General features: G+C 38.2%; 1 protein-coding gene across 2 annotated transcripts in view; it reads right to left on the minus strand.

The window, feature by feature from the left end:
- Positions 1-24,096, minus strand: part of DPP10 (dipeptidyl peptidase like 10) — a 440,196-nt gene that overhangs the window by 32,335 nt on the left and 383,765 nt on the right. For both annotated transcript variants that reach the window (XM_053982682.1, XM_053982681.1), the window contains exons 8-11: positions 9,523-9,643; positions 6,634-6,788; positions 4,090-4,187; positions 1,051-1,174 (exon numbers count right to left, since the gene is read on the minus strand). In XM_053982682.1, coding sequence (XP_053838657.1) covers positions 1,051-1,174; positions 4,090-4,187; positions 6,634-6,788; positions 9,523-9,643 — 498 coding nt within the window. The remainder of the gene's footprint in view (positions 1-1,050; positions 1,175-4,089; positions 4,188-6,633; positions 6,789-9,522; positions 9,644-24,096) is intronic.

Here is a 24,096-nt window from a genome sequence, read left to right on the forward strand (position 1 = left end):
TGCTTCAGGACCAACTTTCTTAATAAAAAGACAAAAGGCTCACAGGCAACCAAATCTCCATGGTCACAAACTTAATCCATACTTTGGGGATTCGTTCATAGTTTCTGAGTGAGGAAAAGGACCCTGTAGTAAGCAGCAAAAGAAGAAGAGGAGCTTGGAAATAATCTCTAACACTTCAATATGACTGACTTCAGTAGCAGACACTGATGGGAGCCTTTTGACTCAGAGGCCAACATTAATCACTCATTACCATTTACACTGCCAAATTATATCCTCTGCTTTGGAGCATCTGTTGGTACTGATATCAGCATGTACAGAAAATATTTATACTTTTAGCTGGTTCTGGGAAGAGATTGTGACTCAGAATGGGAAAGCAGCCAAATGCATTCAAGATGCAAGATTGACTGTGAAAATGGGGAGATGTAATGCAGGAGTGTCAGAAGTCAAAGTCTGGGTCTAAGGGTGGAATGTGTCTGGATTCAAAGAGAAAAATGTATTTCAGTTTGGCTTACATTCAAAAATGAAATATCCCTGTTGCCTTTCAATTTTTTTCCCCCTAAAGTTATTTAATTCTGCAATCAAACTTGAAGGAGTTATAAGGATTTTACACCTTTTCCTTAAGTGTATGGAAGCTGTGAGAGACAGAAAGATCTAAAACGGAATTCTGCAAGGGGAGAGAGGAGGAACCAGTCAGCTGAAAATATCTGTGAGAGGACAAGCTTGTCACTGCTCTAGCTATATCCCAAGTACATGATGTTCAGCAACTGCAGCTTCCAATGAAGCTAATGAATGAACAAAGCTTAGTAATTCTGAAAATGTCACTCAAAGTTGCTAACTGCATGAACTCATTTCACCACATTTGGAATTTTCTCACATCCATTTCCTCCCTGTTGACTAATTATATTCAGCTTGCAACTACTGCATCTGCAAACTGATTTCCAAATATCTTTTTCTGAATATGAAAACAAAATGCAGAAGAAACCTTGAAAAGAGACCTTGGAAAAAAAAAAAAAAAAAAAAAAAACACAACACAAAACTCAAACAACTTACCCTGGTACAAGCTCCAGTTGTGGTTTCACAAACTGTAAGGATGGAGATATTTTGAGCTCTGTTTAACCATCTCACCACAGCCTTGGTGTTGCTTATCCATTTCACCATGGTGATGTAATATTCCCTAAGCAAAACATTTGAAAACACAGTGTTCAGATCATTGATATTTCAGATTAGACTTTAGGAAAAAAAAACATATATACAGTTAATTCAAATGCTGAATTTGTACTGCATGACAGTGCCAGTACTAAATGATGGAGCAAATAACCCCAAATGTCCAGTATCTGTGTTCCTAGAAGTGGGATGGCTCAGTGTGATGTTCCCCTGGGAAATTTTTGCATATATACACAAACTTTACCAACTGTGAGACATATGCTTGCAAATACACATGAACTGTGTACTTTCCAGCCAGCTTAGAAATAAGCACTGAATTCCAACATAAGCCATAAACAGTATTTTCCTACAACAAATAACTTCAGATGACATACATTTTTGCAAAATAATCCAGTCCTACTGCCAAAGGGGGAAAAAAAAAGTTCTACAATATTAGAGTTTATATTAGAGTTCAGCTAGAGCCCACTTCAAAATTATAAAATAATAAGTATTTTGTAACAGGACTCTGGAGAAAAGGGAGGTCCCTCCAACTATCAATGTGTTCCTGTTTCTGTTTTAACAAACAGCTCATAATATCAGCCAGACTGACTGTCCTTCAACACCCCTAGCTGAGCACATGAGGCTTTCCTTGGGCTATGGAGGATTTGCCTCCCTCCTCCCCAGATCCTGCTGGGCTCTCAGGCTGGGGATGTTAAGAGAAGACCTGTTGCAGTCTGTCATCCCAGCCCAGCTATTTCCTTCCCTTCTCCCCTTCTGGCAGCTCTCACAGTCCAGCTGAGTTATGTGCAACAGTGGAGTCAGCTTGTCTGGAAAAAACTCAGACCCCCTTTAAAACAGGGGGCTTAACTTGAATATAATTAGCTTTTAATCTATTACTGATAGAGACCTCATTACTCTTTGACAACAGGCTTTTAATTATACATTCAAAAAGCTCCTTGCTAGATCAGAGATGCTGAGCAGCACCAGCAGCAAAGGGGACACAGGGGAGGCCAGAGACAGGAGTGCACTGCAGCTTCACCCAGCCTGGTCCTGTGTTTGCAGAACAGACCTGAACAACTCAGCATGCAGATTTCTTTGGCTTTCATATTTGACTATTTAATCTTACTGAGGAGCAAAAATGTAAGCACAAGTAAAACAAGATCTACCATGACACCAGGTGACACAAACAGGAGAGCAATCAGTTTGTGTCTCCAAGCTTCTCAGGCTCTATTGTACACACCTCCAGCTTCCTGACAACCCCACTTCCAAGAGGAAAAATTAATTGCATTCTGGACACAGGACTGAAGCAAAATATAAAATGAAGTTTGCCACTGAACAAAACATATCTGTACACATGAAATGGAAGCACCAAGTAGGAAACAGTAATTGCATGAAATACAACCATGTACCTGAAAAAGACTGTCAGGCTTTTTGTGGCATTAACAGTGCATAGTAGGTGGTAAATTTTTCTAGAGAATGAAACTTTCAGGAGTAAAATTTACGAGTTATCCCTATCTTTATATACAACAACCTGAACAGGACTTGGGAAATATAACCAAGCACCTTTACAGGATCCCTAAAAGAAGAAAATTAATTTTTCATTGAATTTATTAATTGAATTTTTCATTGAATTTATTCAATCTTACATCAAGTTCCCAGATGCTCTAAAAATCAGGGAAACAGTTTTATGTCTTCAAAGGTCCTACACCAGACACAATTTGGGACAAGTTGAGAATCTGAATGTTACTTTTTGTGGTTAACTAACAGAACCTCTTTCCCCTTCTCTTGCCCCTCCCTCCCTTCCTATTTCTGTGGTTTCTTTGCGTAGGAGTGAATCTCTCCATAACAGCAGATAGTTATGACCTGTATAACTATTTCTAATAATAGTTTAGTAAATAACCTATAACTATTTCTAAAAATGTTTCTGCCCTGAAAGATCCTTAAAACTGTATGTGATAATGAACCATTCAATTTCATTCTGAAAGACTCCCATGACCTATTAACTAATAACTCCATAATGAAAGGGTTAGAAACACACCAAAATAAACTGACTGCTAAAGGTAGCTGCTACGTTTACTAAAAAGCTAATACTTTAGAAAAATACCCTCCCAATCATTACAAACTTCAAAGATTTTCACTGTAGAAAAGCCTGTTTAAAGCACATTGTTCATACCTCTCTATATATATAATGATATATGGACATATATGAGTTGATGACCAGTGTGAAGACTGTCACTGGAATCCCAAGTCAAATTCACAATTTGCAGTAAAACTGGCTAACAAATATACAATCTTTCCAAGTTTTACAGCACAGAAATTACACCTTAAAAGTTAAAATTATGAAGAAATGAACCTTTTTTCCCCAGGTTTAAATAGATTTACTCAGTCTTCTCATGTACAAGCAAGCCAGAACTTTTATCAATTGAACAACAACAATACCTTTATAAAGGACTGGCAAAGAGATTTGGCTTCAGTTTCAAGAAGACAAGAGAAGTTTTAAGATACTTAACACATTCCAGTGCTCACAATTAATATTTGAGTCTACTATTACTTTCCATCTGCTGAGGAGGCAAAATGAATCAGAGAACCCTGAAGTGAAACTATAACACCTGTACAACATTTTCAAGATTATCTTTTTCTTAGGGATCTTTTCTTACACGTTGCTTTCTTGCTAAACTTCTTTGCACCTTCTGACACTTAAAGCTCAACTCATTCAAAACAATTTCTCTTACTAATACAATCAGTAACCATTCCACTTGACACTAATAATTGCAAGGCATAATTCAATATTAAATTGTTCCTGCAATAAATTAGAAAATCTCAATTTATGTAGAAGAGAGCTACACCAGCCTAAGATTGTTTGTAACAGTTGTAAGTGGCCACTGTTAACATCCTGATTGTTTTGGGAACAATTACCATAAAACATTTCACCATTAAACTATATACCTTGACTTAAAGCTGTCAGGTGGCATCAGTTCCAGGGTATGGGCTGGTCCATACAGGTTAACTACAAACAGCTTTACTGTGGGGTTTGTTTGACCTGCCTTTGGAAAAGAAAAAATAAATAGGAGTTTTAGAGGCACTGAATCAGTGACAGCTAAGCAGAGTAATTTGTTAACATAATTCAGTATCTTTATAAGATTGAAAAGTTATTAAAGTTCAAATATCTTAAATCTGGAAAAATAGTTTCATAGCCATATGAATCACACAGATAAAAATATGAAGTATTGAGTGATTGTCTCACCACCCTTTACTGATGGAAGACCTTCCTGTGCAGAGCAAGTGAGCAGCACTAGAAGTGGCTTTGTCTAGTTCAGTGAAGTCAGCTACCAAAACACAGTCAGTTCCTAAATCCGCAGGTAAATCCAGCCTCCAGCTAAGCCTTTTTCAGATGCTGTTGTTCCTTCTTCTGAAAAGCTGCACCACCTCAGTCTTGGATAGCATTTCTCCTCTCCATCCTCTCTTTTTCTTTACCATTTTCCATCAGTCTTCCTTCCCTTTTTTGCTGAGCTGAAAATCTCAATTTCTGGCCTGCACCAGGAGCCAGCTGCTTTGGCAGGCCAGCTCCCAGGGAAACAAAATGCTTCTTGTGGCTAAAGGGGAATAACATGGCAGTTTGATAGATACCCACTGGGAAGAGTCTGATAAATCTTGAGGGTCTACAGGGAGGTGGGAATCATCCTTCTCCTGTAACTTGGCTTGTTACTAAGGGATGCTCCTGAGATGAAGGGAAAGCAATGGAAACAGGAAGAGAGGCTCTGGAGGGCTGCAAGGAGGTGCTGCTTGTCCCACATCCCTGTCCTAGACATGCCACCCCCAAGTTTCAGCTTCATGTCACAGCAATTACACTACATAACACCCCTGGGATACAAATCATGAAGTATGCTCCTCAGTGGGGCTGAGCCCTGTTTAATACTGAAAGGAAAAGGTAAAAATCACTGATTCTACAGATTTACTATAGTAAATAACAAAGTTGTATACTTGGTTCTTCATAGGCTGAAATACACCCTCAAATTCCTGTCAGAAATTTGGTTTATCTCAAAATAAAGTCAGAATGCTGTATCCATTCATTTCTGAGTGGTATGGACAACAAGGAAGTGGCATCTGTGTGTTTATAACACTGCTAGGAAACAAAAAAGCTTTAAAAACTTTTTTTTTAAAGAATACAGTCTGTGTGTATGACATGTACACAGACACAGATAAGCATGTTCCAGTGCTCACAAAAACATGAGTGTTTCATTTTATTTTTTAATCCTAGTTATAATTTTCTCTGATGGTTGCACTCTATAATAAAGATCAAATCTTTTTTGTAATCTGTTGCTACACCACCAGCTTCATTACCAATTAATGATGTTTAACGAGCAGCTAAATTTGTATTAAATGGAGACATTAAATAAAGATAATGTTTTTTTCATTAATGAGATTACTGAAGTAGTATTGTGTTATCACTTCTATGCTGAATTGCTAATGAAATAATATTACTCCTTGCTCATTCACAAAGCTGACTTAAAAATATTTCTTATTTTATTCTTTGCTCTGTCACTCAAGGCATTTTGCCAATGCAAGTAATATAAACTACCCCTAAAATTATTTCAAAGTATTATTTCATAGCACAAATATATTCTATTGATATAATATATGTTACTGTTTCATAGTACCTGGTACACACTAACTGTTCAGCTTTTAAGAATAAAGGTTCATGACCAAAAAGCAGTAGCAAGAATAGCAAGGTAAGAGGAATATTTTCTAAAGCTCTCAATAAACTTCCCCTGAAATGCCAGAGGAGTACCATATAGGTGGACCTGTCAGAAAGGAACCCAGACACTTTGTGCAAGGGCTGGATAAACTGATCATCTGGAAAATCAAAACAGCAGATCTGAAGGCACCTCACCAGAAAATCCCCAGAAAATGAGAAGTGATTTCAGGCATTAGCCCCATCTGGGCTGATCTTTCACTTTCCAAAACAAATCTAAAAAATAAACAAACCCTTCTCTAAATCTTCTAAAACACTGACAATTCTATTTTTTTTTCTCTTTTTGATAGCCATGAAAATATGTTACTGTGGCTTATTTTATTCAGTGCCACTCTATCACATTTCTTAACAACAGTACAACCTACTGAGATCTCTGTATCTGTGAAGGAACTTGTCCTGAGCTCTGCACACAGAGTGTCTGACTCCAGAGCAGCTGGGGCTGGATCTTTTTTCCTACACAGTCCTTCAAATGCTTTACCCTTCTCTCTGAGGTGATGGATTGATTTTACCAAGCCAAATATCAGTGATGAAATTACTTAAATTAGTTTCTTTTCAGGAGTTATAATCTCCTGAAAAACAAACAAACAAACAAAAAAACCCACCGAATTATTATTTCCTGAAAAGCATAATGAACAAAACCAGCCTCTGTAACTGTCTGGAAACGCTTTTTCCACATGGCTGAATATTATCAGTGAACACAGAAGAGGAGGTGGGGGTTGCATTCCCACTCATCTTACCTTAGGATATGGATACTGCTTTCCCTTTGGATACAGACCTCCCGTGAACCTGGGAATAACCATGCTGGGCACCAGAGAGTCATTTATGGTCAGGAAGGCCAGTCTTTCCCCGTCTGGAGACCACCAGTGGGCAATGTGGGAATGGAGAAGCTCCTCTGCAAAACCAGATTTCCTTAGGATCCATAAAAAAACCTCACACATAGTGTCTACCTTGCTCAGCTGGCACCAAGTTATTCTCCCTGTGCCAACCTGAAATGTGTCTGTTGTAATTTCAGTAATTTCACATCATCCTGGCTTGGACGGTTGGATAACAAGGAACATTGAAGGACCAAGCTTTATGCATTTTCCTCAAATGCATACTTTCACTAACGTCAATTAATCATCTAAATGTGAAAGATGATTGCTACTGACATATGCTTAGTTCTATTGTATTCCAATAATGTGTTTAGTTAAATTTGAAATAATTTAAAATAATTTGGAGCTTTGGGGTATTTTTTGGGATTGCCAATTTGTTTTCTTCTCTTCTTAATACAGAACTTCAATATATCTGATTTCTCTGAGTTGTGGCACCTGATAACATGCAGATCTTCACACAGTCATATTTATGTAATCATTTTTGGAGTGCAATATCATGATTTTCTTGTCTCAGTTTAGTGGACAGCTTAATTCTTGGGAAGTTCACTTTTTTTGGAGTGAAACTTTGAAAATCTGAACCAAAACTTTATTTTTATTCAAATTTTATTTGCTTTACAAATGAATCCAATTTCAAGAATGTCACTCAGTGTTTTCTTACATTTATTATCATTGTACATCACAGTCAAAAGAAACAAACCAGAAGCAACCACAAGCACAGAACCCAAACTCCTGGAATCCCAGCAGCTCTTGAGCAATTCTGAATTCTCCCTGTACAAATCTTCTGCTTCCACTTGTGAAAACACTAGAATTTTCATTATGTATTTGATATGTTGGCCTGCTTAATAAGGATTTTGTATTTAAATCTGAAGAATTTGTCTGGAAAACTAATTGAGAATAGTGTACTAAGGGAAAAGGGCTGACTGCATACCTAATTTGAGAGACTACCTAACAAAACTGCTTAAACTGTCAGTAGAGACTCTCCAAGTTGCTAATTGGATTCTGAGGGTTCTGAAGCAGCTTAGTGGGTTGAATTATCTAAGTTTAGGTGAAATGAAGCTGGGACCTATATTCAAAGTCATATATTCTGGGTCATGCTTCTCTCCCTGGCTGGATAACTAAAACCTTTTACACAGGAGGAGAGCAGAGAACGAATGGTGAATATCAGACAGCAAAAAACCACAATTATGTTTGCTTTAAAATATTACTGTTTGCATTTAGACAAGGTTATTCACACAAAGAAAAGCTATTCCCAAATGCTTTGCAAGGTAAAATGCTAATAAAAATCTCATGAAAAGATAAAAGAAAACAAATGAGGTCAAAGGAGGAAGAGTGCTCGATTCAACTGAAAATCTCCCAACTTCATCCGGAAAAAATTCAGCCTGCTCAGCTTCTGATGCTGCTAAAAAACTGCTGAAAGTGGAGCAGTGTGTTCCTGTGCCAACAGATATTGGGGTTCTCCAGCATGTGCAGGCAGAACTCCCTCTCAACCCGACTTCCATGGTGTTCAGAGCTGAGAAGGGCTCACTGCCTGCCTGCAGCCCTGGGAACCCAGAGAGTTCTCTGCATGTCAGGAAATGCAATCCCTGCTTGGGATTAAAAAACTTGGAAAATAATGAGCAAAGAGGCTTCTTAACTAAAAGAAGGCTTTAGGACATGCTTCATGGGAAGGCTTTGGGATCATCTCCCACAACACCTCAGAAACTTTCTAGTCCCAAATGAGATAACTTTTGCTTCTCCTGGCTGGGACTCTTATGAACTTCACTTTGTTTTAGCAAAAACTTGATATACTACAATGAGCTGCATCTGCATAAATTCTTCAATCTGCATGCTGCCGTGTAAGATTTTAAGATTATTAAGTGCATATAAAATTACATTCCATTAAAAAAAAAAAAAGTTCTTTTGTTTTGAAATGTGCTGCCACATTAAAAGATTTCAAAACACTAATGGAAACCTTGGCAGTGGGTAACTATCAGATACAGGCTGAGGGCTGCAGATTACCATTTTAACTTCAGAGTTCACTTGGGCAGAGATTTGGAAAAAAATCCCCACAATGAGCTGTTTGCCCATAACTACTGCAATGCCAAGAGGTGTGGATAGACCATTTTTAAGGTGAAGTTCCAAGCTGTATGGCATTAACACAATTCCTAAAAAAACTCTTCACACAAGAAATTCTATACCTCAGGTAAATTAGCAGCAAGCTATTTATACATAGAATACATGACCCCCATAGGAAGAGTAGATTAAATGTGTAATAATTTCAAGATGTTATACCAAGCTAGATAATCTGCTCAGTTTTTTTATTTTTTTCCCTTAAATTTATCATTATGTTAAAAGCATTCTGGGTGCAGAGAGAAACATTATGTGGTACTGGCTGTAGAAGACAGACTGAGCTATCCCCCACTCAAATCTGGGTGCCCTTTTCTGTTGGGATGTTTTAACTGTAAATGGATCATCACTGTTGTCCCTAAAAGCAGCCAACTGAGCCCTTTCCCTGCTCAATCTTACATGCTACCAAGAGTTCATTTGCTACATTCTGGTTTGAAATGAATTCTTCTTTCTCAGAAAACACTGCTATATGCAAACCAGCAACCAATACAAAGAATGAGCAGATACAAAGGCAATCTTGCAAGAAAATGAGAAGGGAAGGAAGCAAACCCACCCTGAGCATTTTCTGAAATGAACAGATTTGTGCTGTTGGGTCTGTACAAGGACCTTGCATCTGTTTTTATAAGCAGATATATTTGTCCAGCTTACCTTCATATAACCAGTCTGTAATTCCATTGAAAATAATTCCTTCTTTTCCTGAGGATGTCAGGCGCAATGAGCTGCTCTTTACATCAGGCTGATAGTAGATGTTATTTTCAAATATATAAATCTGGATGAGGTAAGAGAGATGGAGAGAAAAACCAACATTTTGGTAGATATAAATGAATGTTCAGCAATGAATACATAATTTCCTCAGGCTCAGAACAGTCTACAATAATTCATCATTAGTTTGCACCAATATTGTCCTCATATTCCATTTTATTATAATATTGGACAAACTAAACATACTTTTAATACTTATGTCAAGCAAATCCTTCCTTTGAAATTGTCTTTCCAGTTGAAATATTCCTATTCATGTTAAAAAATATTATTGCATTCTTCAAAATCATACAGGAGACAAGTTTTATAACAGCTGAATGAATAAAGAAATTTTCATCTGGTTTTCTAACTGTGAAATGAGACACACTTCTGCAAGGACATACAGCACAGTACATCCATCATAAATGTAAGTTACAGCTTTATATCATGGTGTGAGAGCACATTGGAGAAGCAAAACCAAACAGCAGCCTGCAGTTCTCTTTTCTCAGCTTGCTGATGACTTCTGACTGACACACCAATGTTTTACCTCAAGTGTACTATATAAATGCTCTTTATTTTTCAAGTTTGGGCTCCTCATCCTCCTTTTTCCTTCTTCACTGCCACTCATCAGCCTTGTCTGCTCTTTCCCTGCTCACTTTGTTGCAAAGGCTATCAAGTTCACTCATTTTGTGAGGCTGAGCTCCAGATTCCATGACAAAGTGCAATAAATCACAATGGCCATGTGTGCACTTCCATAGCTGAACACCACAATCAAAGCAACAGCAAGATTATACACACTGAGAAAATGCAACTGTGACAGGACTAAAAAAGCCACATGCCACAGAAGTTTTTGTTACATCATTTCAGCACTGTACACTGATGATATACAGTGTCTCAGGGAATGTAACAGGAAGTAAATATATTTCCACCAAAGACTATTTTAAAAGCCTGGTCATTTATCATTCTCTCATACTTCCATAATAAACAACTTATGGGAAAATACTAACCAAAGAGCAAAGTTTTATTGTCACTATTACTGCTGTTCCCTTTGCTTCTAAATTACCATCTGAAATAGATTTCCCTATGACTCCCCAAACTAATGATTTTCAGCAGTAGTCACTTCATGATTTCTGCTGCGGAAAGCTATAAAGATGAGGGTTTTTACATACCATGAGCAATGCAATGATTTTAACCGTTACTGGGAACTGGGGGTGACTTGGAAGTAAGTCCTTTATGGCCAGAATTCAAAGCTCAGCAGTGAGCTCAAAACTGAAGCAAAAATAGCTGAATCAGTTTGAATAATCCAAAATGTACTGGGCTTTATATTGGTACAGAGAATTTCTGGGAAGGTGATGTATCACTCAACATCAACAGCAAAAGAAAACAACCATGAGAGAATGCTGGATGTATCAAATGCTGGATGCTTTTGAAATAACATCAACAAGGACTTCCTGTAAATGTGTATTTCCACAATAAAAATGCACTTTTATTTCTAATGTAAAAGAAATTAATGCAAGCAAAACCAAGGCATGGTTATCTGCTTATAAAATAATTTAGCCAAGTATTTGTTACTTATGTCAACTAAAATTATTGCTATTAGATTCCATTTCAGGTAGACTAAGTAGTGAACCATTCTAATGACTATTGCTTCCTAGGAAGCAACTTCTTATTGAGAGCTGACAAGCTCTTCTTATTTAAAAAGCAGCTTTCAAGAGGTTACCAAAAAAGCCGACTTGGTCAAATGATTCTATTTTATTTAGTCTTCTTTAATTCAAATAAATCAATCTCATTTATTTTTGAAGATCAGGAGTATGATTTTTGCTTCTCTCTCCCCTTTTCAGGCTGTTAGTGTTGTTAATGGTGAAGGTACCTACATTGTCTTGTCTCTACAGTGAAAACTTTCATTTCAAATGATCAGTGACAAAGTACAGGATTAAGAATTATTTATTTTATGACTGAACCCTGAGAAGGTTTTTAATCCTGTTATTACTACTTAGCAGGTATTGCTAATTCCATTTGACAGATCCCAGATAAGTAAATATCTCTGAAGGATACTCACTGTTGTGCCACTGCTTGTGGCTGTGTCCTCTTTATTCCTCATTCATTTCATAGAACAGCTTTGTCTCCATCCTAAACCAGTTCTCAGTCACCCTCTGAACATCCTCACAGTCTTAGTCTACTCTATAATCCAAAGTTTCCCTTCTTTCCTCATCACTCCTGACACATGTTCCTTAACTTTGAAAGCTGCTCCAAACTCCCACTTTTTTCTTTAATGTACATATTGGAACATTTTAAAGTTCTTGAAAAGCTTCAAAGTCAGGCAGCAGCTTTCTCCCGAGCAAGCCTTGAGCTCACTGATTACTTGAATCTAACATTAACAAGGAAAAATTCATGTTCCTTTGCAGAACATTTATGAAATACAACCATTCATGTTCCTCAACACAACTAAACTGCACAGAAGTGCACATGGATGAGTGGTTGAAGCTCTGACAAGAGTGGCTCTGCACTCACTGCCTGCAGCATTCCAAAACATCTATTTCTCCTGCCTGTAGAAAGATTCACCATTATGGTTAGGCATTTAATCTCTTCGGTAATTTTGAATATTTGTTCTATTTCAGGAGGTGCCATTTTCCACAGGAAGCCCCTGGACTGCTGTGTGCACTGACAGAAATGCACCCTTCCTACAGCTACAGAGCCTGACCCCTGCAGCCAGGGCTGCATTCCCCTCCAGCCCTGACCACGCCAAAGGGCTTCTCTGCAACTATTTAACCCATTCACCACTTGGAAATAAGGACTTGGGAATTCAAATGTTGATTTCTGCAGCAAAACAGGCAGCAGAGCTGCAACAGGAATGGTAACATTACTGTGAAGGCTCCTTAGTCATGGCCTGAGAGGCTCTCACTTCTCTCTCAGTGAATGCAGGCAGTGGATTCAATTAAGCACAAGTACTTTGTGGAGACACAAAGCTCACTCTGCCATAGTTTGCAGCCAAGAAAGGCATTTTCCAAAAGGCAGACTTACTGTGAATTCCTCTTCCCCATATAATACTTAGAAGATACAAATCTACCTTACACATAGCTCTAAAATAGTGAAATTTTAATAGATCACCCCTTGAAATTAATTCTGTTGCCAAGATTGTGAGTAGATCCTGCTTGCTTTCACCTTGTACTTGCAGATACAACACCAGCCAGCAGCTAAAGGTGGTGTCAAATGTAAAGTGGCTTTAGGAGGAAAACAGACATTGGCTTTATTTTATGTGAATTATCAATAGCCCACAAACTAAGAGTAGAAATGGAACTATTCCTCAGTTGAAATATGCAAAAAATTTCCAGCCCAGAGGAAGGGAAGTCCTTAAATGCCAAGCTCTCCCCTCCCTGCACAATACCCAAGATCCTTTTCTTTGCTTCATGTATTTTTCTCTTTCTTGCTCAATTTGAAAATAACCAATGCTTTCTGATGAAACCTCCTTACAATTCTGCTTTATGCTACACTAAAATTTATTTCCAATCTTTTTTTTTTTCAAAAACACAGAGACTAGACGAAAAATTTTGTTTTTTTAAAAGGCAGCTGCTCCTGCTGATTACTTGTAGTACAAGAATACCTGGACGTTGAATTCATGAGCCACAATTTGGCTTTCAAAATTGAGTGAAAGAGAAAGAAAGTGGCTGGGAGAGAACTGAGACAGCTACTTTTCCTAAAACAGAGAATGAAACTCTCCAGCAGTGCAAGGTAGATAATATATCATGACCCTGGGATAAGAATAATTGATCAGAACAAACAAAACCAAACAAATCCTTGGAGCACAGTCTTGCAAACACAAGTGACTTACCTGACTTCAGCAAGTAGAACTAAACACGTGCCCAGAAGTTTCCAGGAAGGGGACTTCACATACTTCAGCACTTTGTATATTTTGTTTTGAGCAACATCACATAAACCAAGATTTCCCTTGCTAGTCTCTCTCCACTCAGGTATATGGGAGCAAGTAATAGTAAAAGGCTTTTCTTAGTATACACTTGGGTCTCTTTACTACATCACAAGTACTAAAATCTTGACTGCAACTACTGAATCTTCCCAAACTGCTAAAAAAGGAGTTGCTAACTGTGTATCAAGACAGGTATTCTCAAGAATACATCAGTAGCTTTATGCCCAAAAAGCTTTCAATGCTTTCAGGTATAATGATAAGAAAGTAAATTCAAAAAGGCACAAAGTGGAACCAGGATATGCTATTGTATGTGGAAATTATTATTACACGCTTTTTAACCTCTTCTCCCCATCTTCATGAGTATTCTTAAAAAAATTAAAGCAATTTTTACCTGAGACCCTCAGCTAATAATGCTGTAAATGGGGATAAATGTCAAAATCTACTACCTTCAAAATTATGTGACTTTCTGGTTTCTTAGAGATTTTGCACATTAAGTGTTAAACCAAATGGAGAAAAAACACACAGAAATTCTTTAATTATTTTATTAAGTAATTTCAAATTAATGAAAAACACCTGCAAGAATGTTTTGGCTTAGTGAGATATTAATTCTTGGTAATGATCACATTTATTTGACTGTGAAGAATTTGAGGCCCTGCTTGCTCTAATATTCTACCTCAGCACTAATCCTCAGCACTAATCGCATTCTTCCACATCTGGCATCCTCTAAACCATCTTTTTTGTAAACCTTCTTCTAAATTAATTCCTTCCAAAACACTTATTTAATGTTTGCAACATGTTTCACAATTACAGGATTTGCTTTCAGGCTGAGGTCTGGAGCAGAGCACCCAGTCCAAGTTAGCTGCAGATGGCAGACAGCTGTGAAAACAGAGACATCCACTCCCCAGCTGAACAGCAAACCTAGTGCCAGTAGCTGGAGAGGCCCCCTGTGTGTCTTTAATCATTTCAAACACTACATGCAGAGAAAAGCTGCTAAATTACAGAAAAAGACTCCACTTTTTTCCCTTTTGGTGCTCCACTGAAGCCTCCTGCATGGCCCATCCAAGCTGAATCCCTGCTGTGATTGCAGGGCAGCGTTTCGGTGCCAGCGCGAGCCTGTTCTGCTCCAGCCGGGCAGCAGCAGCAGCTTGCCCAGAGCTGCTGCAGGTCACTCTAAAGCCCAGGTTTTTTTTTAGGTGGAAAAAAGCAGAGCTGCTCTGTTCAGCCTGGAGGACAGGAGACTAAGGGAAGACCTCACTGCAGCTACAGCTTCCTGTGAGGGAAGAGGAGTGGCAGGCATTGATCTGTTCTGTGTAGTGACAGGACCCAAGTGAATGGCCTGAAGTTGTGTCAGGGGAGGTTTAGGTTGGGTATTAGAAGAAGGTTCTTCCCCCAGAGGCTGGTTGAGGACCGGAACAGGCTGCAAGGAAAGAAATTGTGGAGTGTGGCTACAGGTATTATTTGCCAATTCATGGATTTATCAGGATGAACACCTTGTTCAAGGAAAGCGCCAACCAAACTCTAAAGCTACAGAGCAGATGCAGCTGGAAAGGAAACAAAGGAGTCAACTGTATCTATAAATCTTTGGTTAGAAAAAAAATCTGTGCAACAAGCACTTTCTGTACAGGTCAGAGTTCTACCTGTGGTGCAAGAAAATCATCAGATTCTTCCACAGAATCTTGGAGCAATAATAGATAAATAACTGCTTGAATCTGGAGCAACTTCAGCACTACCACTTATTACCCCAAAGAACATGACAGTCCTCCTCACCTTTCACACTGAAAATATGAGCTATGACAAGACTAAGAAATTTCTGATTATGCCCAGAGGGAGACCTCCGGCCATTCAGGACATGCTTCTGCTGCAGAACTCCTGCAGCTGCTGCAGACAGCGCTAAAGACATCGAGCACGGCGCTCTGAGGCAGCCCAGCGCCGCTGCATTCCTGTGTCACCTGGCAGGGACACACAGCCCACCCCTCTGTGGCCAGCACAGGTGAGCTCAGAGCCCAGCACTCCATGGAACAGAGAGCTGAACTCCACTTGTGGCTCTGCAGAGGGGTGAGGACATTTCTGCTGCAGAACCCACCCAGCGCCAGGCGGCCGACGGCTGCACCGCAGCACAGGCTCCGCCGGCCCTGCTGCTTCCTCTGCACAATCCATCCCTTCTTGTGACACTGCCAGCCAATTAGCTGCATAATTAATTCTTCAAAAGCTTCAAGATGCTTTTCCGTCTGGGCTTGCCTCTTTCCATTTGTTCTGTCTCTTGTCTTACCATCCATTAGCCAGGGCCAGTTCCAGCTGCCCCCACTCAGATCATATTGTAGTATGTTAGCTAAAACTACATTTTCCTCATGCAGGAAAAGCTCAATCTTTACTGTATATATTTTATAGCATTATTAGAAGTTAGATTAGCGTTATTATCACTGCGTTAGATCTTATTGGTTAACAATACATTTACACTTAGTTCATTGGTCAGTACCTGGTATTTTGCAAATTTATCAAACTTCTGTATTTTTAGTTAGTTTACATACTCTTCCTACTGATTCTCATGGGACAGATCTTATTGTTTATACAGGTGCACTTGTTTTTCACCCTAGGAATAGATTATTGTATTAATGAATTCTCATTTTCAAGACATTTTAGTATGGGAACTTGTAAACTATTGTTAGCTTAGGTGAAGTAGCAGGGCCTAATCTATATTTTATAAGACTTTTGTAACATTTTTACCTATCTGCAACAAGTTCATTCACTAAGATTTCCATATGAAATATGTTTTTTTCACTAACAACCATTAATACAAATAATATCAGCTATTCAGGAGCAGAACAAAGTCAAATAAAGAATATTTTCTTAGTTGACCTGCAAATATTGTACTTCGCTCTTCAGAGATTAAACCATGACTTCTCCAGTTTCAGGGGCAGTGCTAAGTTTATACTGTATGATAACATGTATGCACACATATATATTGTATACATCCAAACAGCTGATGCCCTTTTGTTCTAGAACATATGGAAAGTCCAGCACAAAAATGGTCTTGCATAGAATAAATAAATAAGTGGCATAATAAATGAAATAATTACTTTTAGAATTATTTTAAAGTAATTTTTATTCTATAAATGTGGTCTCAATTCCTACTGTTGCTTTTCACTTTTTTTTTTTTCACTTTCACAATTATGGAAAAATGCAGATATCCTTTGTCTTTTAAGTAATATTAGAACTAACTTTGGATTGCAAGAAGAAAGAAAAATCAAAGTCCTACATCCACATCAAGACAATGTGGTTGCCAGTTTTCAACAGCTGCTGTTAAGGTAGCAAGTTTGGTTTTCATTCAAGGATTTAAAGTATTTGTTTCTGCCTTTTGGTTCACAGATCTGAAAAATTATAGAAATAGCTCCACTTCAGAAATTTACAATTCATTTTCAGCAATTTAAAAAATACTGCAAATCACACATAGGATCTATCAATGCAATAGCTTTCAAATGAATACCTGGCTTGGCATATTCTCTACCACCATTCAGCATCCTCTAAAGTTGTGATAGACATTTTTTTTTTTTCTGAGAGCCACTGATTACATTATTTTTAGTCACAGTGTAATATTTGCTCTCTTCCAGTCCAAACTGAGCAAACATTTTCTTGTCATCTGTGATTTTACTTGCTATACTCCTGGGACTCACAGACTTAAACTGAGATTGTCAGACCATTATTATCCCCACTCTTACAGAAGATGAGCAGCCCTTTCTGCCCTTTTTCCTTGCCAAAAACTTATTTACTTGAAGCAGATTCCTGCTGAAAAACAAGGTGTAGTTAAGATTATGTGGTTTGTGTGCCAATGCAACAACAGTGTTATCACTATTTTTTCCTTTTTTTTTTGCCTTTCACAGAAAAGATAAATGCTCATTTGGGGAAGAAACTATAATCCAGAAGGACTGGGCACACAGTGTTAGACGGGAACAGTTGTTTGCTGTACCAAGCTAGAAATTCCATGATGGTAATCCAAAGCTCCTGGCCTGTATCCTCTGTGGCCAAGAGTCACAGGGCACATGGTGGAGAGAGCCACAGAAATCCTTCAGGGCTCTATTTGGGAGCAGGAAAGAGGTGGCTTTTCCTGTGCTCTGTGCTGACCTGGGGGTGTGATGTCATTTGGCCCATTTTTATCTACAGCTGGAGACTCCTAACTCTGCTGGCACAGGGGTCACTCAAACTGCCCACGGTCAGGACAACAGGCACACCCCCAGCCTTCCTGTGACAAGGCTCCGGAGTATTTCCAAATTAGGAGTTGGTTTACTGCTCCACACAGGTGAACTGAACACACATTGTGTACAAAATCACATTGACAATCCACATTTCTAGGAGGTACTTTGTTGGAAAAGGAGCAGAATCAAGGGTTGGTGTCTGCCATTCTTGCCTACAGGAATCAGCTGTGGAAGAAGCTCCATGGTAATGACGAGGACACTCATTGAGAGGCAAGTGAAATGCAGGGTGGCAAACTACCACCCCAAACACTCATTATGCATTTCACTGGTGGGACTGATTATCCTGCTGATGTCTTTCTTGCAGCAGCTATGTCTAAAAGCAAAGGGAATTATTATATTTCAGATAATATAAACCACAGGAAAGTGGTTTATAAAGCTTTTATAGGTGTGAATTTTAGAAGGTTACAATATTCTTTAGTGACCTAGCGAGTTACAATTACACAGACTTCGTCCAAAAGCCTTTTATTTTTTTCTCACATCTTAGAAATGTTCTATACAGATCACATATGTTACAGGATGACAATTTCAAGGGAAGTTTTACGGGATTGTATTGCAAAGCAGCTTTATTTCCTATTCCTTTCACCTACAATATTTCTGTAGTCTATTTAGGTTGTGAGCTCTCACAGACAGGATTGCAGGCTACAATGTCTGATCTAGTTTGCATTACAGCTGCTTTGCAAGTGTCCAGGAGTGCATAATGGCTCTGATTTCTTCTCTGCAGATTTTTCTTTTTTTTTCTTTTGCAAGTCAGTCTGTACTGGTACAAAATTTTCAGAGCCATTCAGCTCTGACTTGCTCCAGCTCTTGCACCACAGAGCACTAAATTATGCAGGTACTGGGCACCACAGGCACCATGAGCTACCTGAGCAATGCCTGGCAATGGACAAAAATCTACCCTTACGTGATCCATGCTCCAAAAATCATCAGACACATTGCAAATGAGGTGGAAACCAAATAATATATAATAACAATTATGATAATTGTAAGCAATAAGAACTATATTCACTCTTAAAGGTACCAATTTTCTAAAGGTTGTGATTGACCTGCACAACAATTCTTTCAGAGGAAGCTTTCAAATGTTTAGATTATGTTGTAATTAAGGGAGAGGGGAAGTAGCTGTTGATCAGTAGGAGACATGGAGACCTCAAAGCACAAACACCCCAATGTCATACATTACCTTTTCCTGGTGTCAGTTACAATATGTTAATTTTATTTTTGCAGTAATCAAGCTGCCAGACATAGCAGAAAGAACAGAGGACTGAAGCACCACTTTTCTTCTATCTAGATTAATGCCACTGCATCACAGTAATGTGTTAGCACAATGGTTTCTGAACAACCACAAACAATCTACAAGGCTATTATATTTAATTGCTATTTAGATAGTTTATAAATCTACTGTAAACAATAGCAAGGATGCACTCATAATGTAGCTGTAAGATTAGTTACTAATGTCATGACATAAACCAGGCCATGAACTCAGACTATCAGCAACTCCATGGTAACTCTGATGTTTATGTCCTTGATTTCCAATAAATGCGGGGAAGCGTTGCCCTCTTTTGTTTCAACACACATTAATTATGTTGCCTTTCCAATGATATTGGATCATGATGCTCACTAAATTCACACCCTGCCTCATCCCATGACAGCTTACCCAGGAGAGCAAACATAGTGTAATGTGCTATATAAATAAAATCATATATAATATCTGAACTATGACCTATGCAGAAAGCTGTTTCATAAATCTGCTACACAGATCACAGCAAGACTGCCTTGCCCCCAAGCTGATGGTGTGGATCTGCTGCTTCCTCCCATGGAGCTGCCTGAAGAGCTCTGCTGGCTGCAGCACTGTGCAAAATCTCATTGAGCATTGGGCTACTCAGCCCTTTGATCTTTGTCCAAGTGATGGGAAGAACAGACTTATCCAAAAACAGTTCATGCTCAGGAATTCACACTCCTCCCTCCTCACACTTAACTGATTGCTTCTGACTAATGAGCCAGCATGGAGCTTATAACAAAATCATAATCTGTCCTTACCATAAAATCTTCTAAGATGATCTCTGGTTATTTCAGGCTCATCTTACACTGATATCAAGCACTCAATTATGCCCAGACTGATCAATCCGTAACAAGCTAAACTGAAAAATTTTCAACCTAGTTACTCCAGAAGGAAAAAAAGCAATGTTGGGAGACAGAAAAATATCTAAGGAAATTGTAAGGGCTTGGTATCAGAGGAGGAATCTTCTGTTTTCTTTGACAAAATGTAAGAAAGCAGCATTACATCTGCAAGGACAAAATTAAAAAGATACAGAATTGAAAATTCTGAGCTATAAAGTTATACTTACATTTGCTACTATTTTTAGGGTGGTGGGCAACCCCTGAGAACTTTGTATGAAATACAATAACCAGGCTGCCTCTGAGCATCTCCTACATGAGAAACCCAAGCAGATTTGAACATAAAGGTTTGTCCTTTCAGCTGCTCTTGCTGAGCCAGCCCATCCTGCTGTATGGGACACGTGCCTTCATCTCCCCACTGCACACAGGGTTCAAGTTGCCTGTTGTCTTTACGATGGGCCAAAATTTTACTGGATGACATCTACATGTACACACTCACATTGCACATCCAATGCAAGAAACACAGTTTGTCTTAAAATAGCTCCTTAGGAATGAGACAAGGAGGAATTAGGAAATTCTGACTAGCTCTTAGAACAGCACATCTGTCTGGGACAGTTTGGCATCAGGGAAACAACACTTGAAAATAACTTTTTGCTTTCCTTCCACACAAAACTTCTCCCTTCTATTTATGTAAATGTGATGTTACCTGCCATAAACAGAGAAGGAAATCAATGTATTGCTTCCTCTTAGATATCAACAGTACACCTGACTTTTTAATCCTTATTTTCCAGGCCTTGGAGCTCCTAGTGGAGATACATTCCCCAAAACTACACACCCACAAGCAGTTCTTTATACTTCACTGTCTGGTCCAGGCTAAAGTCAACATGAAAGCCTGAGTCACTTTAACACAGGGCAGCCAAAGTTTAATCAACTCTAATTTTCAGCACAAACACAGTGGGGAAGTCATAACCCCACTGTAGGGAAAAAGAAACATGCAAGGACATTTATGGGCTGGTGAGGATGGAATTTAATGCCTCTTTTTCAAGAGGGACTTGGCTAAAATAGAGAGAAATAGCCAGGAGAATTGATCATACCCAAAGTTGTTCAACCTTGCAGAGGACAGTCACTATCACTTCCACTGACAGAAACCTGCCTATATTTCTGATGGATGTTATGTGCTGAATGAGAAAATAGATTTTAACATAGAGGAAACAGAACTTATAAATGGAAGAGGTGGAGAAACCCTTCCACAGAGCAAGAGTTCAGTGGAGTTTGTGTCAAATTGGTTTTGTCACTTCAACCTGTTCCTAGCAGAACTCTGTAGCTACTGGTGCCATCACAGAAATTCCAAAGTCTTTTACAAAAGACTCACAAACACTTCAAAAAAGGAAAATAAAGTCGTTTTTACAATTGATTAGAACAACCTCTGCCATAGAACCTGAACCAGAAAGGCATTAGAAATCTTCAAAGTCTTCTGTTTTGACATTTTGTTGTCTTCCTCTTTGGAATCTTCCTTTTCCAAGGTTTTAAGGAGCATATAATATAGCTGCTTTCTTGTTTCTTTTTTATTTTTTTTTTGTTTTGTTTTTTTTTTTTTTTTTTTTTTTTTTTTTGTTTTGTTTTGTTTTGTTTTTTCTTTTTTTTGCCAGATAAAACTGTAATTTACATTACATTGCCAAAAGATGGATATGACAAATTTTCCATCCCATCCTGTGGTACACCTTTTTTTTTTTAATTTCTAAACATGAAGTGACTACATGATTATATTGTCCAGGAACACAGGTAAGCATGCAGTGGTTTTGGGCAGGATTTTGGAATTATATAGAAATACAGTCCATAATAAAACCCAATCTTTTCCAACTCCAGTTTAGCTGAGGATTCCATCAAATTTCAACCTCTGCTTCACAGTTTTTATGGGTGGCTATTTCCAAAGAATTTCAGAGTTCTGAAACATAATTTTCATGTTTCTGCATTACGGAAAGCCACACATTTTCCACACAAGAAGCACAGCAGCCCTATTTTATGAGCCATTGGACTCGCAGTTAATATTAGCTAACAGAAGCAAGTGTGAATGTTCAGATATGCTTTGTTACACACGGACATGTTGAACAACACGATGAGAGGTGAATATTGCTGCTTTCATTGCTCCCCACAGGCTGCTGCATGGAAAAGTCCTTAGGACTGCTCCTATCAAACATATGTTTCCATACTTGTTTCTGTGTCTTTGTGGGACTGTATGTAAAGAAATATACATACATACATATACATATACGTATATATATGTACACATACACACCCATATAAGTAACCATGTGAAAAAAATAATTTGAGTTTTAGCACAATGATATATCAAATTTCCAATATATTTGCTTCTGGATAAAAAAAACGCATTACTTGGGTGCAGGGCTTCTGTATTGACTCAAATATTAGCTGCATGCTAGGTCAGTGATAACCGAATAAGAACCAGTGAGAGGAAACATCTTTTATCTCCTCTTGATTTATTCACTATAAAGCTGCTGGGCCTTTTACTGTTTCACATGAAAAACAGAGGCAGAGGAATAATGCCCCTATAAAACATACAATTTTCTCATTATTTCTTCACCTCTTTCAGATACAGCCAAGTGGCTATTCCCACAAAGGGCCAGCAATATCAAACCCTTAATACTCATAATTTTAAACTGCCTTTGATACCAGAACATGTTTGTTGTATTTCACCAAGCAAACTGATGAAGAAACTTCTTCGCTCAACTTAGCCTTGCCCCATTTATAATGTTCCATTTATAATGCTGTAGTGGTCTCTAGAGCTCACAAAACTTTTATTGAATATATCCAGCCTTCGTAAGTAAAACTGTACTTTTTCCTCTTTTGCCAAACTGCTTTTGTTTTCTGGCTGCATTTTCCATTCCCCTTTTCTGAGATGGGAAGCTTTCAGATGGAGTATCACTTTTGGAACTAGAGAACATGCATTAAATGCTCCTCCAATCCATATTTAAGTGGAGTAAGCACCCAGAAATTCATAATGGAAATTATGAAATGGTAGAATACCTTCAGAGCAACTCATACTATTTTTTTTTTCTTTTAAGAACAGTTTGAATCAAATAATTTAAATTAAAAGGCAAAAACCATTTAGATTTTACAATGGTAGTTTGACAAATCCAAGAGAAAAATCCAATGTGTAGCAGTAGCTTAGTAGGAAGAAAGTTTAAGTCTTTTAGGTAACTCCAATTCTTCGGTGGACTCAGCTGGGTGGGCAGTGCTCAACCACAGTTCCCTCCCTTCAGAGAAACATCCTCAGCAGGACAAAGGACCTCCAAATGTACTCTGAACTACAGAAGTTTGGTAATTGAACCCCTCATGCATTTTAAATGAGGTATCATACCTGAGGTTAATGTCACATTGAAGTGTTCTTGTTTATTTCTAGTTTTCAGAATAAATTCAAGCAGACGTTTTCCTCTCAGTTTCACTGCCATTTGCCTCATTAGCATAGTCATTAAAAGGAAAGATGAAATAAAGCCTTGACATTTCCATATGTAATTTTAAGTTACTCATCTAAAATACAGTAAGTCAAAAGAGCAGAAAACTTTGCAGATAAAACCAGCAGAATAAATATATTTATTTAGGACTTACTTCATTAGCATTAATTAAGCTTTTACTTCATTTGCATAAGCAAGTGTTCTTGCCAGGAGGGGGTGCCAAGTACCCACAGCACTAATTATGCGAAAAAGAAAACACATGGCAAATATTTTACAGAAAGATAAATTACCATGTTTTATAGCAGTTGTACATTACCTTGATAGACCAAACAGTAAATGGAGCTTTCAACAAGTAATGGCTGTTAAAGCATGTGTTGAGCAAGGTAACTGTCTGAGAACAATCCTGCTAATTCCTCAATTACTAAAATTAGTCCAGTGCTTATCTGAGTACACAGAAAATAACACATCATCAAAGAACTTTGCTGCTGCACTATTTGTCTTTGAAAGCCATTGGGGGAAAAAGGCTAAAATTTTGACAAAAGGCAATTGTAAGGTAATGTCATGTTAATGCAGTCTGAGAGATACTTGCATTTTTGTGGGGCAATAGGTATTGATGGGGGTGTGAAGGGAAACTGAAGCCCCAAATATGACAAAAGGATAAAGATAAGATGAGTGATCACAGAGCAAAAGGGCAGAGAGTTCTTGAAATGGTACATTTATTAACAGC

Source organism: Vidua macroura, chromosome 7 (assembly GCF_024509145.1).
Source record: "Vidua macroura isolate BioBank_ID:100142 chromosome 7, ASM2450914v1, whole genome shotgun sequence".
In the NCBI taxonomy this organism is placed as follows: domain Eukaryota; kingdom Metazoa; phylum Chordata; class Aves; order Passeriformes; family Viduidae; genus Vidua; species Vidua macroura.